Genomic DNA, 17,895 nt, shown 5'->3' on the forward strand with positions numbered 1-17,895 from the left:
TATGTGGGTGCACAGAATGAGAGCAAGTAAAACAGGGTACTTACGTTTTACACCAAGATTTATTCACGAAACTAAACTACTGAAGCTAACACATTGAAAGAAGGATTCTAATAACTATATTAGGCAAAATAAAATGAAGTTGGTAAATCTAAATTGGCGGTAATTTTGTGCCTCGAAGACGCGTGCGGTGAGGTCGGAATCCGGTAGTATTCTCCCTGCCGGTTTGGCCCGTTCGTACGCTCTACGTCGGCGTTCGGCAATGTTCGGCTCGTGCCGTCGTTGTCGACCCGCCACAACACATTAAGTTACGTCCATTAATACATTTCAAAAAGTTTAATTTTGTTTACCTGCAAATTGGCCGATTTGGACATACCACAGTGTGCTTATGCGCGTGCGATGTATCGTGGCATCAAATTTGAATTAGTTTAAACAGCACAAATAAAAACTGACCTATAAAACAAATACTTCAAGATGTATTAAGTTTAGTGTACTTTTTAAACTCTTAGATTAATCCACTTTTTTTTTCTTGGTTAATACCATGTTTTGTACTTGGGACATTAGTTATTAGATCCTTCAAGACTTGATTTATTTGAATGGGTGAAATGTTAGTCAGTAGTTGATTTGTATTTTGCAACAGGACGAGGCAGTGGATGGCGCACTGAGAGATATTGGACTCCTATAATTTCGAGGACTGGAAGAACGAAGGCCACTCTTACCACTGCACCGCACCTTCTTTGCCTCAAATACGAAAAAGTATATTTTTTACAACAGTGTATTGTATAATATTAATTCTTAAATTGGTCTCGAGACATATCTTATATTTTTAGGAACTATTACCCTAAAATCGATTTTTTGCTGCAATATATTTAAAAATTGAAAATGTAAACTTATTCAAAGCAATAACTTGTAGTTATGCGTTTAATTTTTGGAGCAATATTGTCTTGTAGTATACTTGCCTATGGTTTGGAATTTGTCGGAACTAGCGATGGGAAATCATACAATTTAAAATGTGCACATGCACATCATCACACACACTAATTTGACCACTACAAACGTGTAATGTTCAGCGCAAACTAGCGGGTGTTTTAGTAACTAGAATGTACTAATCATGTATATAGCGACCCGCCTAGCGGGTGTTATACTAACTAAAATAATTGTATCGGGTGAAGTTAGCTGCAGGGTGTAGTTAGCTAGAATGTACTGTATAAAGTTATTGTGAGGTGTTAATCGTGGCAATTAGTGATGACATCTTAACATTTAGGTAACATTTGACAATAAATTTGTTTTTTTGTTAAAATCTTATGTTTGTGTTTTTGCAATTACATAATAACAATAATAATTTTCTATTAATTATGATTGAATCGAATTTTCAACATTAGTAACTGCAAAATTAGCCCTCAAATAGCCTTTGCCAATTTATCATTATATTATTATTTATTATCACATAAAACAAAACGATTAAGTTGGTACTGTGAATCTACACCTTGGGGTTATCTTCATAAGCCACAATCATGATGTGTACGAGTGTGGGCTGATAACATAATACACATTTGTATTGTCCACACTATAAAAAGTGTGGGGGTGCTCACTTAAACTCACTGTAGCACTACAACTGTGCCTCACTGCTAGTCTGAACATTTTTTATGAGACTAATGAATCAAATCGACATTTAAAGGTTCTATATTTTTATGTAATATACTTTTAATTGTTTGTTTCTATTTTGTAATACATAAAGAATGTACAAGTAGCGTCAGAATTCGGACTAGGGTTTCATACTAGAATAATTATTGTTTATTTTCTTGTGATATGTAGGAATCAAATAAGCATTTCACAATTTAAAAAAATACTATCCCTCAATAGTTGAGGATCATTCCTAGAACCTGAGTAAGTGAGAGCCTCCTACCTAATAGCCCGTTACTTTAAGGACGTGGGCTTGAAGGAGATTTAGCAATATGAGAACACTCAGCAGTCGGCTCAGCAATCAGGCTTTTTTAAAACCTGGGCTTGGAGGGCGAGAACTAACTTACTGGGACCTGTCTCTATAGATCTACTCATGTCACAGTAGGAGCTTATTTAGCACTGCCAGAAAAATAATAATTTCCCAATTGAAACCGTTTTTCATTTTGAAACCCTATTTTGAATTTTGGCCCATCTTTTTGTATCAATAATATAATCTATATTTAGTGTTGTATGCCAATATATCATATTTTATATAAGAAAACAATAAATTTACTACCATCGTATTTGACAATATATATGTACCGCATAAATGTATTATTAAAATAAGAAACATAATATATTCGTGTAGTTTTATATTTGAATGGAACCTATAAACAATTTTTGTAACCACTTTAGTAAATTGATGTATGTACTTAATTTTACTTTTTCCTAAAACTTTAAAATAAGTACATGTTTTGTTTTATATTAGTTACTCTATGGCCTTTACAAAGAGACATGTATTTTTCTTAAGCTTGGCCTATTTCGAGAATCTTAGCTCTGGACTGTGTAGAAAAATCCTAAAATTCTATATTTAAAAATGATTTTATACATTTTAATAAATGATGAGGTAATTTAAAAAGCTTTAATATCATTTTACAAAATGATAGAATCGTGGACTTAGTGGAATCAAAAATGTTATTAAATTCCTCATTCTGACACAATTTAATTAATATTTTTTTAGACAGGTTTTTAGACATTTTATATAAATACAAATTATACCCAAGTAAAGTGATTTTATAATATTTTGTATTTGGAAAAATATCAATGCTTTCCTAAAAATATGTTTGTTAGGACTAATTCTCAACCTATCCATACCTACCTACCCGTCCTTCCCATTTCCTGGCGCACTATATTTTACAATAATTTTACATGTGAGTGCCGGAAAAAACATTACATTATCAGTACACAAATAACATTCTACGAGTGAAGTGTGTTTTCTTTCATTAAAATCTTTCATCGAGCAAGCTGTGCCGGCGTCCATTTAGGCCGCCAGCTCCATACAAGCTGTCCCAGTGTCTCACGACCGCCAGCTTCACCAGCCAGGTTCCAGCACTCATCACGCCTCATCATCAGCAGGTTAGTGGAGTTGCAACCTTCCTCCTAACAATACAGTTCACTTATTAAATTTTCCTCCTCCTAGGACGAGGTATTTTTCACACGTCGTCCACTCCTCAATAACGTAATAGTTCTACATTATCTCTGAACAACGTTAGTTTTTTTTAAATTTACTATTCTTTAAAATTGCCACTTTTTTCCCCACTTTTTCAGGTTAGATTTGAATTATTCTTAATATTTGGAAACAAATTTTGAATGTAACTTTAAATACTTATTTTGGTTCTCTATATATTCACAGGCTTTTATGTTTAAAGTACTTACCTACCTACAATTATGTCAACTGTCAATATTTTTTATTTACATGCATAACCAGTAATTTCTTTGAAATCTTTTTTCTTTGAAGTCTTTGTATTGGGCACATTGGATATCATAGTAATAGTAATATTAAATTTCAGAAGATATTATAAGCACGAAAGAACTGTCTAGATTCACTTGGATGAAAACATAGTTTGAAATAACTAATATTTGATAATCATCTACCTGCCTGAGGAAGTTTGGAGTTACAGAAAATTGGATATAAAAAATGTTTTCTTGCATGTGATAACAATTTGAAAATTTAATTGTATTGTGAAGTTTCTCAAAAACAAAGGATTTTTTTAAACTACTTTGAACTTGAACTATGTCATAAGTTCTTACTAATCAACCAATCAAAGCATTGGATAGATTTCCAGTTTCCGGGAAGCCAACTCTCCAATCATGCAATTCACCGAAAAAAACTAGAGACGTCATGGACGGATTAATTTTAAAACTACAGAACGTTAAAAAATCATAACAATAATACAATACGTCCATTTTTTTTCCGTTTAGTTTGATAAGAAAAAAAAAAAATGCTTAACTTCCTCATTGCAATTAATTAATCAATTAACTCTAAAAACTAAATAACGAAGAATTAATACAGACCATTTTATGATCAAGTGTATCCTATCACCTTAATTTGTAAATTTTGCTATATTTACTTATCAACATTTTTGTATTTAAATACATATGTATGTTTAGTGTATAACCATAGAATTATAATAGTCCAAAAACCGCGTACTGAATCCGAATAATCTACTCATAAATTAGTAGTTTTACGTTTTGGCCGTTAGTTACTCTGTAGACGTCGCTTAGTACCCAACTGCCGATTTGAATTCAACTATGCCGTGTTGTGTCGTTTGTAAGTCAAAATACTCCTGGGATTAAAAAGGAATACAGTGGGATCACATTTCGTGTGTAAATAGCAAATTCACAAATATTATTATTTAAGAATTCGATTACTTTACCGTCTGTCAGATTGTTAAATAAAACAAGGTAGACATTTTGTTAGTATTGCCAGGGCAGTCGAATTTTTTACCCGGCTTTCTATTCATAAACCTTAGTATAATATTAAACGTTATTAACTTTAATTACTAAATCTTTATTTAATTCTTTTTTTTTACATTTGTCTGATAAAAGTACCTGTTTTTTGTTTTGTCCAGTCAGTAAAATATTTTTTGTGGTAGAACACAACGTAACATTAAATAAAATGTTTTTTTTTTTGTGTTATGATAATATATTGTTCGCGGTCTGGTAACATAACGCGGCCGCTTTACGCATGCGCGCAGGCGGGATGTCAGACTTTTGGACACAGTTCGATGTATGCAAACATGATTATACACGCCGCGCTTCTGATATATTATAATTCTATGTGTATAACTCTATTCCATAAAAATTATAGTTACACCTGAAATTTTTGAATTGTACAAATACTTAAAACAACTATGAATATTTTGTAAAACTGTGTTTGTGTGAATATGTAGGTCTTCCATCTCATTTTTCCCAAAAGGTTTTGAATTTGTTTGTGAAAATATTTTTACATTTACAAAATCTTCATTAACGATTCTGTCAAATATCCCATTTCCTAGAACTAAAATGACTGTCTTCTTTTAATTTAGAATTGATTCTACTACTTAAGTTTTTAGGTACTTATAAGACATTCCATTTTTAACCCATATCTTAATTTAGCAATAAAATATAAATAAATGTATTTTTAAGTATAAATGGTATAAATATTTGAAGCAAATAATTAAAATATTTAGATATTTACAAATATTTTGATTGGTTGTCCGTTTTTTAAAACAAAGACAGCATCTTAATTTGGTGAGATATTTGAGAGGAAACGCGGTCTGGTTATTCTTCATTCAAACGTATTCCCGTATTTAAATTTATTTCAACAGAGAGGGAAAACATTTTTCAGAAGGAAATATGGAAGTCTACGTATTTACAGGGCTTATGACCTGTCATTGGCTGGTTTAAGTGGCCACTTTACACACTGTGTAACATTCACCATTCTGCCCATGTTTGAACATCCTCATTTCCTCAACTCTTCCATCTGTTGACTTTTGTGAAGTAAAAGAGCCGAAACCTTTATCACGTGGGTGACTAGACTTCCATATTCCCTTCTCAAAAATGTTTTCCCTCTCTGTTGAAATAAATTTGAATATGAATAACTCCCTAGGGAGGAAATCCAGCCAGTCTGCAAGCATTTGGACATACTCAAACATTGTTGTGTTCCGTATTTTCTCCCTGGATTATGGCACTTGAGCAATGTTTCTTTTTACACACTGTAGATATTTACTATTGGCGTGTCTATTGTTTTGCTTTTGTGATAAATTGTTTCTTATGAGAGCTAGGACCATCCAAAAACCCATAAAAGCGCCCAGTTTTATCTGCCTTCTTCGGACGTACGGTATGCAAATATGATAAATCATTTTGAAAAACGGTACAGAAAAATTCAATCTGATACTCTTTCTAAAAATCAGTTCAGTTTTGGGATGTGAAAAACGGGACAGCGAAACCTCGATTTTGTCAATTTTAGTTTGGCATAATCGGGACGATGTGCAGTTATCTTTTTCACACGGTATAGGGAGGCATTTTCGAGAGGGCGACAGAAAAACAATACCTATTCAACAAATGGTCTCAGATCAAAATATATCTAAAAAATTTCCATTATTTCATATAAAAACATCTCTCATTTTAAAATTACTAGTTACCATTATTGTACTAAAAATATATCGAAAAATGTATCTTCCATTATTTTATATACAAAAAACATCCCTCATTTTAAAATTACTAGTTACCATTATTGTACTAAAAATATATATTTTTTTTAAAAAACATTTTTAATTTGTGTTACATACTTTTTTTTGTTTTTGTTTTTGTTAAACCAATATACTTTTAATTGATAATAAAGTGATCTTTATATTTTTTCTATCTGATTATTGATATTGCATTTTGTTATATTACTATTAATAATTAAATGTAGTAAATCTGGGCCGTGATTACAAACACTTTATGTCTTCATCGGTACATATTGAGATGGTGTAAAGTAAAATCGATATTTATGTATGAAAATGTGTATATTCATATAAAAATTTTAAGTATTTTCGTCGGCAACTTGAAATTGAACATGTTTCGAAAAAAAATTGCATACATATTCTATTTTTCATACAGAATACTTAATTTTACTTTGTAGATAAAATTGAAGACAAAAGTTACCTTCCCATTGTAATATGGGCTCAGGTTTTTTTTCTCCCAAAATTTAAGTTTTAAAATGAAACAAACATGTTTATGTTAACATTTAATCAATTTTGTATAAAAATATTTAACATTTAATTCTCAAGACTACTATTACAAATAGCAATTTTTGTTGATTTTAGCTATCTGTCGACGTTGATTTTATTAATTTGTGTGGTTATTGTACAACAAGATTTAAGTTTTATAAAATGTTTGTTTACTGAATTAATATTGAAAGTAAGAAATTTATTAGGTTAGGTTTTTTTTTCAAATATTGCGATTTAATACAACAAATAATAATATATTATATTAAAAGAATTTTCTAATATATTTTCAATAAAAAGTTACTATTTTAATGTCTTTATGTGCCAATGATTTTGCAATAAAAAATGTTTATATTGAATTGCTAATTTTTTTTCTTATGTAGTTTATATTTGTTTTTTGCCTTGATGAGAGCTAATTTTTTATATTTATTTTAATAATTGACACGCACAGAACCAAAGATGAAAGGTATTGTAATCTTCATCACATTTTTAAAACGTTTTTTTTAAATTTAAATATTTTAATGATCTAGTTGGATCTTTACCACTCTGTCCTGTATGTTGGAGATTTATTTTGTTTAATCCCAGTTGAAACTTTTCTTATTAGTGAAGAAATTGTTGTAAGGTAAATTAAGTTTATCAACCATTCAATTCATGTACCTGTTTTCTTATGTAGAATATACCCAGTATATTTATAGTATAATTTGAGATTTAAGAGATTGTAATAGCACTACCCCTCAGAGAGCCCTTTTTAAAAAAATAATTCAAATGATGATTAATAATCATAAAAACTTTATCTAGTGCTGCCAGTATAAAAATCGGTTGAAGTTTCAATTTTTGCTGTTTTGTATATTTTTTTATAGAGAGGGACATGTAGCATGTTCAAGTTGTTTCCTTATTGTTTTGTTTTTCATTTGATATGGATATACAGAATACGTATCTCATATTAAAAAAACAATTCAATCTTATAAAAAAATCTAAGCATGAGACATCAGACTAGATATTAAACACTAGAATCTACATTTTTCATTCCAGTGAGTGAAAATTTCGTCCGCCATTGTTACTAAGTATATCAATTATAGTATTATTTTTATTGTCAAAAAACAAAACAGTAAGATTATTATTTGTATCCTACAGATACTAGCATAGGACAGCACGGTGAATAATTATATTTTAACTAATTTCATATTAAATTCTGTTGAATTTTGACTGAAAATTTACATTTTTTGACAACGAAATTTATAAAATTAAGTTTGCTACTATATCACAGAAATACAAATCTGTTCAGGCATTATTTTTTACTATATTTATAGGCTGATGTGCAGGAAGTGTCAAGAAACTAGGTACTTCTTATACCATTTTGTAGAATGCTGTTTCCATCAGAAATAATGATACCATTTTTTTCCAAGAGTGAAATATTTTTAATTTTTGTTATTTTACTAATAATTTTCATCACATTTTGTACTGTTAGAAATATTTACCATTTTTTAAATATAATAAATGTTTATTCTACAATTTAATTAATTATTTTTATCCTTCATAAATATGCCTTTTAAAACACATTGGCCCTTTTCACACATGCCACGCCAATCCACCAGGCCCGGTAATTTTCCGGGTACATCCTACAAACGCATACAAAATGTGTCACCTTTTGTAGGGGTACCCGGTAAAATTATCGGGCCGGGCGGATTGGCGTTGCACGTGCGAAAAGGGCCATTCTCAACAAAGACCAGGGCCGCAATTATCGGCCATCTTCATCGGTATTTACTGAGATGTTCTAAACTAATAAAGATATTTATGTATGAAAGTGTGTATATTTGTATGAAAATTCAAAGTATCTTCGTCGGTAACCGGTAATTGAACATGTTTAGAAAAAAAATTGTAAACATATTGTATTTTTCATACAGAAAACTTAATTTTAATTTGTAGATCAATTTGAAAGACACATTTTACATTCCCATCTAAATCGAGGCCCAGGTTGTCCATTGCTCAATTATTCACACACAATGTTGCACAGGGAATTATATCTCAATAATTTGAGTTCAGAATACCACCCCGGGGGTGGTATAATGCGCGCAAAAGAGCACTTAGAAAGTGAATTTAAACGCGTATTTACGTAGGTACTAAATACACGCTAACAGAGCGAACTCTTCGCGCACATTTCCGTTTACAATACCAGCCCAGGGAAACTATGAAATATTATTGTAAAATTGAAATTTTAAAAAAAGAAATAACCCGCTAGGCTTCTATTTTAGAGGCTGGTTACAGCTGGGAAAGACAGGATATGAAAGGAAGTTATGGAAAATACACCACCAATCTGTAGAGACTACTAACTGACTACGACTAACTTTTGTAGTTTGTTTTATAACTATACCTAGAGTTAACATATTACAACAGAGATGAAGAACATTTTAGATAAGGTAATATAGAAGTCTAGGCATCTACAGGGCTTATGACCTGTCGTTAGCTGGTTTAAGTGGCCACTTTACACACTGTGTAACATTCACCATTCTGTTCATATTTGAACATCTATATTCCTTCAAGTCTTGCATCTGTTGATGCTCGTGAAGTTAAAGAGCTGAAACCTAATGACAGGTCATAAGCCCTGTAGATGCCTAGAATTCTATATTACCTTCTCTAAAATGTTCGTCGGCCTCGTGGCGTAATGGTCAGTGTAATTGTCTACCAAACAAGAGGTATAAATATATTGTTCTTATTATTTCATAATTTTGTAATAGAACACTGGTACATATGATGTATTTATGTTTATAAAAGGCAAAGTGTTGTGGTGTATTAACATAACTTCCTTTCATATCCTGTCTTTTCCACCTGCTGACCAGCCTCTAAAATAGAAGCCTACTGGGTTATTTCTTTAAAAATTAAATTACATATAAATACAAAATATACCTAAGTAAAATGATTTTATAATATTTTTGTATTTGGAAAAATATCAATGGTTTCCTGAAAATATGTTTATTCGGACCAATTCTCAACCAAATCCATATCTACCTACCCGTTCTTCCCATTTCCTAGCGCACTCCGTGTAACAATAATTCTAGGTGCGAGTGCTGGAGAAAACATTACATTATTAATATGAAATGAATTAAAATATACAAATAGGACTATTACTTTCTGTACCTCAGAGGCAGACCGATGCAAATCTAGAATTTTATGAAATGACATTTCGATTTTCGTATCCAGTTCCATCATGTCCATTGATTTTGAAGAAATGTAATTCTTATAATGAAGGATCCAATGTATTGAGATACTGAAAATACAAATTAATGCTATAAATTATTAGAAATCACTTGGAGAAAGTAGATTCATTAGGCTCTTGTTGAACATTTGATGTTTGGATTTGCATCTGTCTGCCTCTGAGATACAGCTATTATTAGAATTATATTTAGAATCGGGTTGTGGTCCTGTGGCTAGTGTCTCCGACTCACGGACCAAAGGTCTGTGGTTCGAATCCCACTCGACCTCAACTTGATTCCCATTTTCCAATAGTGAGTTATTTACAACTCATTGAAAATGGCCCTCAAAATTAAATATTTGCAAACGCAAATATTTCTTTAAAAAAAAAAAAAATTATAATTAATTACATGTTTTTTTATATTTTTACTTTTCATGATTATTATAATGAAATAACATAATATTATGTTCAAGGCAATTTATTCTGTTTATGTAAATAAATATGAGTAAATTGTCTAAATAATACAACTTGACATGGGCAAATCCGCCTTCTTTTTGGATGATTATCACAAAAAAAAATCGAAAAAAAATCTAGAGCATGAAAATGAACACTAAAGCAGCACATGAAACAGATTTAGATTCAAACGATACTGAGATTACCTTTTTTCTATCTCTCGTCTCCTGCTGCGTGCATGGGCTGGTCAGGGCAGGAATTCCAAGTACGTAATACTATGAACACTTTTTGTCATACATACCTCGAGATATTTTTTAGTACTAAGAGTTACGCTTTTATGGGCACAATGTCAATATCCCTAAACCTGCGTCATGTGAAATTCATTCGGAAACCAGAAGAAATGTAGAATTTTTTTTTTGGTCCTCCAGGATTTTTTACCAAGATTTCATTAAATTTTTCACTAAAATTGTTTTATTCTCAAAAATATTGACAATTTAGTTTCTGATGTAATAACTTATATTGGTATTCTACGTAATAACTTATATTGACATATAAGTTATTAATTAAAAAATACTTAGTACACTTCCACTTATTTATTTGCCCAATTAGCGCTTTCACCCTCTAATGGGCATCTTCAGACTGATGAATACAGTGTAAGGATAATTTATATAAAACTGAATATTATCTCAAGTGTAGGTACATTTAAAAATAAATAAGTGGAAGTGTACCCAGGTATTTTTAAATTAATAACTTATATGTAAATATAAGTTATTACATCATAATAGAATTCTATCAAGAATTGTCAATAAATAATTTAAATAACATAAACAATATTTTGAGTTTGTCCAAATTTCTGTAGACAAGAACTGGATTTAACTCCATAATATTAAATTTACAACATAAAATTTAGTTTATGTTCAGTACTCTCTCAAAAATCAGGAGATCTGTGGTACTCTCCCGTAAACCAAGACCCACTGCGCCTGACCTACGATTATGCATTTTCTGTTTGTAAACCACAAAATAATCAAAACATCCGAAATATTGGTTACATAGCGCGGATGTCACATTGCTGACAGGGAAATAGAAGACTTAAATTCCCCACTTGGAAGTAAAGATAACACTATATGGACAACTACTATAAATGCAATGGCAACTTTAGGTACCATCAATAGTAGATCAGTTCAGCAGTAGAGATCGGTTAAGTTCATCAGTTCCGAAAGTTCCATTAACGATTCTTTAATGGTACTTTCCTTGACACCTCCAACTGGGGTAGGAGCTCCCCACAAACAAGAAAAAAAAAAAGTTTAAAAAGAAATCAGACTGTCTGAGATAAAACACAATGTTTGATGGTGTCATGGACAAATTAAGTATTTCTTTCACTTTTTTACTCTAAAATGGGCCAAAGAGCCCATTCGGTGATGAGTTTACAACATAGACACCCAGGTTTGAAAAATTACCATTTAATAACATATCTTATTGGGAATCAAACCCAAAATCCTCAAGTTTTATATCGTTTCTTTATTTAATTAAGTCATCTGCTTATATGATTACATATTTTCAATTGAAAAGCTTCCATTTTACATGTGCGTGGTATAACAAGAAGTGAAAAAACTATTCTCCTTTATTGAACTTAAAAGAAATTTTCTTTACACTAATGGCAGCGTTGCAGCTAGGGGCTAGCCAGGCGGGCGGCTGCCAGGGGCGCAACCCTCAGGGGGCGCACTTCGCAGACCCACAGCCTTCTTTTCTGTTTTTCTTCCTAGAAAATGAGTCTCGGGGGGCGCAAAATTCAAATCTTGCCAGGGGGGCTCATGACCCTAGTTACGACGCTGGCTTATGGTTTTGTTGGATTTCTCCAAAACAGTGGCCATGGATAATGGCATTTTCGGTTTTAATCGCCTCGTATCAAGTCTTGTCTTCTACGTATTAACACGTGACATCATAGCGAGGGTTGATTAAATAAAATTGAAAGTCCACAATTTCATACATATAATTTTATTCTATAATTATTTTATGTATAACATACATATATACATATGTATATAGATATACACATATACATACATATTTATAAGTTTATTCTAATAATGTTATATCTTAATAAACATTTACATACAGTAATAATTAATATATATTTATATATAGATTCAATATTTTAAATACTTAGAAACAACATAAAATAAATAAAGTTTTGTACGTTTAATTCGGGCCGAGCCCTTAAATGTTTGGCTTCCGAGTAGTTTGTACCGATTCCGCGTTAGGTGGGAGAGGGGCCGCGCAGGGGGCGAGCCCCCTGAGCCCGCGCGGCCCCCGCCGGCGTCCGGGGGCGTCGGAACCTCCTCCGGCGCCCCCGGCGGCGCGCGGCGAGTAAACACGGCGGTACAGACGTCACTGGGGCTGGGGTAGGGCTGCCACCCCTCCGGGTTTGACCCGGAGTCTACGGGTTTGAATGGCCATATCCGGGTTACGGGTTAGCATCCTATGTCTCCGGACCAGACGGATTTAATTGTAAAGATTAATTATAATCTGACTTGCCGAGAATTATCAAGTTTTTGAAAAAAATCAGAGAAAAGATGCTAAAAAATCACATACCAATAGTAAATATGGTTTTAAAATCAAGCTGGTCCCAGCAGCACTGTTTAAATTGTTTTGTAATTTGTAATACTTATTCAATTTAAGTTAAGTAAATAAATGATTCCTCTAAAAAATTACATTTTATTTTTATTATTACTTTGTTTTTTTAAACGAAACATTTGCGTTCTTGTGATTTACGCAATATTAGAATTCGGGAATAGATTCGTGGTAAAACATCGGACTTTTGATCCGCGAGTGTACGACACTGGCCACGGGACCACAGACTGAAAAAATAGCGATATTTCGTAAATCTCCGGGGCCGCCCTTTTCGAAAGGCGGCAGTCCTAGATGGGGGCGAGCCGCCTCTGGCGGGGCGCACGCGGCCGCGGCGGTGGAGGGGATGAGCCCAGAGAGGGAGCCGCGACGGCGGTTCGGTGAGTGCGGCGGCCGCGCGCCCCCTTGAGCCAGGTTAGATGAGGCGCTCGCTGTACCAGATTCAGAAGTCCTCCGCGTCGGGATGCGGCGACAGCGCGCCGCCCATGGACGGCTCCGTGTTGCGCCGCTTCATCTTGCTCTTCAGTTTCTTCAGCATCGTGGCCTGGGGAGGGATGGGGACAGAGGACAGTCACATCAGCCAACCTTTGCGGGAACATTCCGCTAATCTACTTCCCCGGGAGTTTGCATTCGCGCTCCGTTCGCTTGGTCCCGGTGAGCCCGATGTTGAGAATGGACCGTAAATGCAAAACTACTACGGATACAAATTGGCGACTGCCTCCTGAACTTTGTCATATACAATCCAATGTGCATACGCTGGAACCTCTTTTTACACTTTTGAACCGTGTAAAAAAGTATATTAAAAAAATAACAATTCCTGATAGGTTACCTAGTATAAAAATCAATTCGGGTTTTCAAAAAAAAAATATTGTTTAGTATTCACTGAACATTAGTTTTTTTTCTTAAATATAACACGATATCAAAAAATACTTAAAAAATCCGAACGAAGATTATTCACTATCATTATTATATATTATTCGCCAAGTAAGTAAAACAGCGATGTAGGGGGTTCCAATAACGAATAGTATAATAATTATATTACTATTATGCATTGTTAAATGAATGTTCAAAAACTTTTTTTATCGAATTTTTGGACCGTGTCATATTGAAACCTTGCAAAACGAGGTTCCAGGGTATTGTGGAAATATTTGCCCGGTAAATGTGGTGTATTTGATCAAATAATAAAATTTTGATGGAAGCAAAAGAATAGGAAAGTACAAAAATATATATATAGAGATACGCATGCCAATAGTGCCAAGTGGCGTGATGTGACTCGGGGATGGTCGGTGGGTGTGGGCGGGAGAGGGAAGAGCGGGTGGGGGGAGACAGGGGGCGGAGCTACTCAACCCCTTCGGCGAGCTGTGGCTCCGTCATGCGTCTCTTGGCTTTTATTTTCTTGAGCATCGTGGCCTGTTACCCCAAAACATACATTTATTCCATTATGTACCCGCTCTCTACAAGTCCGCTCTCTACAAGGCAGTGCATAGTAACATTAAATCCGACTTATCAACATAACACAGCAAAATAATCCAAAGATTCAAACAAGCGGTTGTTAATTGGCGGTTATCGTATTTCCGCTTGTTATTGATTTGGCAGTTTGAGAAAAGGATTCGCAGTTTCCTTCAGATATAGAATATTGTTAAACAGAGAAATATCTAACAATCACAATCTTGCAGGGAATTTCTATATGTATTATAATAAGAAGGGATTCACTCGGCGACATTTCCGGACACCTCGTGGAACCCGATGTCCCGTCATGCAACATGTGTAGGATATGCGCAGGGAGACTTTGGTTAATTCATGCTTTAAATACAATAATCATCATTTATACTTCGGCAATTAATGGTCGAGTCCAACAGCGGTGATCCCTTCTTACTTGTAATGTGGGTACAAATCATAAAGGACACAAAACAAACTGTAAAAGAGCGTCCTCGCAAACATCTATACAACAAAATAATGTTTACAAAGGTTCATTCAGACACACAAGTGTATAATGTCGCGGTAAACACACGGTTGGGTACAGTACGTATAAAAGTATGCAGTGGAGCATCAACGGGCACAACACTTGGGTGTGGGGGGAGGTGGCGGGTAGCGGGAGGGGGGTCTAGCTAACTAGCTCGTGCCTTCCCTCGCGGACGTTTAGCTTTCTCAAGCGCCGCCCGAGTCTGCCGTATTACGAACTAACCGCCGATGCCCGTTTGGTCTTCTTTAACATCGTGGCCTGTTGGTATTGCAATTGTTCAAAACGCATCATTAGTATATTGAAAACAAGTAGACATTCAACATGCATATGGACTTTGACTCGACTTTGTCTTATCGGAGGATCAATGCGTCGATAAAGCTAGCCAGCGAATAGCTTTACTTCTCGGCTTTCAATGTATGCGAGATATAGAGAGTAACATCGATCAAGCAATAAAAGTAGTAATTGTTTTCAAAGAGGTAACGAGAAGAAAAATGAGGAAGATGATGCGATCACTCGGCAAGTAGAATGATCCGATTGACAATAACATGTGAATGAGGAAAAAAATATTTGACAAAACAGTGTCTTCCTATTTAGATTGAAATATTGTGTGCGGGTCATAAATTACAACTCCGCGCTTGTTTTACAAACCGCAAGAGGGAAAATGAAAAAAAAGTGCATTTACCAAACTATTCTAAAATACAAAACACAATGACACGTTACGTTTATTATTATACGGAATTAAGAACAGATGATTCTGACACGGTCTAGCTTCAATTTAGAATTAAGTGAGTGATGGATGGGAGGAAATTTTGGTGAGGACATTTTGGTCACATGCATTGAGGAGTATAACCATGCGCCTAGCAACACACAGCGATCTGCGCGAGCACTACATTCACACGGGGATAATGATGATACATCTACCAAGATATGTGATATATTCAATTCAATGTGAATTCAATATTCAAAAAAGCTTCCCACTATAAATTGGCAGTGTCCAATACTAAGGATATCAAGATAACTAAATAAACAAGCCAATAATTTCACAGTGCGTTTACATAATACAGTAGAACTCTGTTTATCCGAACTCCAGTCACTCGGATTGCCAAATATCCAGATCGTTATTAGGAAACAAAAAATGAAGGAGAACTTTTTAATTTTAATTTGATTGGGCAATTAACTTTGCTGGACATGATTTAGTAAGTTTTTAATGTGATTCCAATTCGCTGCATTATTTAAAAAGCAATTAAATCTGGCACTCATTAATTCAGATAATTTGAGTTTTACTGTACTTAAAAAAAAAGTTTGTTTTCAATGCCAAAACAATAATGATTTCATTTGTTTTATTTTTAAATGAAAAAAATAAAAAAGCGCTTTGATTGCTATTTGAGTATGGCTACTTTATTTGTCACTTTCCCATTCTTTTGAAAATGCATTTAAATTAATACTTCCTCAAATTTCTCACTTAACCTTTCATACAAACAATTTAATTAAACATATTTTTTAATTAATTAATAAGTAAAAATAATACGTGTAGTGTGATGTGAAATCAATCCTCATAAAACAATTTACCAAAACAGCAAAGAACTTCATTTTTACTATTAATATTTAAAGTATGAACTTTGCCGTAAACATTTCATTGAATGTTAGAAAATAATTGTATGTAACCACATAACAACTTTTCTATGTATACCGGTTTCGAGACATACACGTCTCTTTGTCAGGACATTATTTATAGTAGCATACAAATCCGTATATTTTTGTGCATCTACTATGGTGAGAGTGTACTGTGGGATTTGCATGTTAGTTTAATAGTGTCTTGACGATGAGACGGGTACGTTTCGAAACCAGCAGACATGTGAAGTTGGTAAGTGGTTATACACAATTATTAACTAGCACTCGCAGTCTTAGGTGGACTAGTAATTAGTGTCAAGAAATAATTCTCGCCATTTCTTTGTAAAAATGTGGACACCCCTGAAATGTTGGATTAACTTTATGACAGCCTTGAACCATGCGTTGAATGCTAGCCAATGAAGATCTAGTTGCGCGTGCATGTCCATCGTGACCCGTGACGTGCAGCAGCCTGCCTCGTAATCCCGACCGAGTTGGACCTATGTTCAGTTAAACGAAATTTGTAGCGTCGCGTAAGTGGAATCACCAGTAGCTTTGAACGTTGCCTTTCATTACGTCTTAGACCCATGTTTCACACTAGTGTACACTAAAGTGCTCAAATTGGTTTCATCGCTGCGACCAGTAATTGCGTGCAAATCCCGTTGCGATCTAAGTCGCTAACCTCCGCCATTCTTGCGCAAAACAATTTCATAGTGCACCTTTAAAAGAAGTTGTTAAAAGCGCTTCATGAACTATTTCGAAATTTATAGAGGCCCTGGTTGGTCGTTTTAAAAAGCTGTTAAAAGTGCTTCATGAACTATTTTGGTTTCCGTTTCCTTTATAAAGTTCACCGCCGCATCGCAAATGACATTATTTTGAACCCTGCCTGCTGCGAATATTGTTCGTTTGCACTCTGCCTGCCCGAGGTCCTAGGAAAGGAATTAAGTATCCTGATCGACTTCTGTTGTCATCCCTACCTGAGGTTCTTTTCAAAGAGATCCGACCTAGCCGACGGCAACGCGCGCTGTAGGAATCACCACCTGGATAAGCATCAGTTTATTTCTTCTGTCCACTGTGATAGCGCTTTATTCTTGATAGAACTTTGGTATAGTGAGGCGATAAAATGTCGCACGAAGAATTTACCCCACTATAAATGTAACTCGCTGTATTAACTTGTTTTTCGTAAATTCGCCTTGGTTGATTTGGGATTCAAAGTGTAACTAAAGACCTCGTGCTTTGGGCTAATGATAAGGTTATTTCTATTTTGTCCATTGTACATCTGTACTGTGAATTTTCCCTCGATTTTACAAGCATTTGTGTTTTTCTGTAATAAATGTCTAGTCACATAACCCCTCTTTAAG

The 17,895-nt window shown here is 34.0% G+C and overlaps 2 protein-coding genes across 6 annotated transcripts in view; one reads left to right on the forward strand and one right to left on the reverse strand.

Moving 5' to 3' along the window:
* Window positions 1-8,207, forward strand: part of LOC148283511 (AP-1 complex subunit sigma-2-like) — a 37,852-nt gene extending 29,645 nt beyond the window's left edge. Inside the window, exon 5 of the mRNA XM_088243761.1 lies at window positions 638-8,207. Coding sequence (XP_088099887.1) covers window positions 638-682 — 45 coding nt within the window. The 3' untranslated portion in view covers window positions 683-8,207. The remainder of the gene's footprint in view (window positions 1-637) is intronic.
* Window positions 8,208-12,198: 3,991 nt separating this feature from the next.
* Window positions 12,199-17,895, reverse strand: part of LOC148283512 (diacylglycerol kinase theta) — a 127,289-nt gene continuing 121,592 nt past the window's right edge. For 2 of the 5 annotated variants that reach the window (XM_088243759.1, XM_088243756.1), the window contains one exon: window positions 14,051-14,373. In XM_088243759.1, coding sequence (XP_088099885.1) covers window positions 14,302-14,373 — 72 coding nt within the window. In that variant the 3' untranslated portion in view covers window positions 14,051-14,301. Of the gene's footprint in view, window positions 13,508-14,050; window positions 15,185-17,895 lie in introns of those variants that run through there. The other 3 variants (XM_088243755.1, XM_088243758.1, XM_088243757.1) reach the window with 3 other exon arrangements.

This window comes from Micrasema longulum, unplaced genomic scaffold (genome assembly GCF_059751315.1).
Source record: "Micrasema longulum isolate JH-2025_06_02 unplaced genomic scaffold, ASM5975131v1 h1tg000226l, whole genome shotgun sequence".
Taxonomy (NCBI): domain Eukaryota; kingdom Metazoa; phylum Arthropoda; class Insecta; order Trichoptera; family Brachycentridae; genus Micrasema; species Micrasema longulum.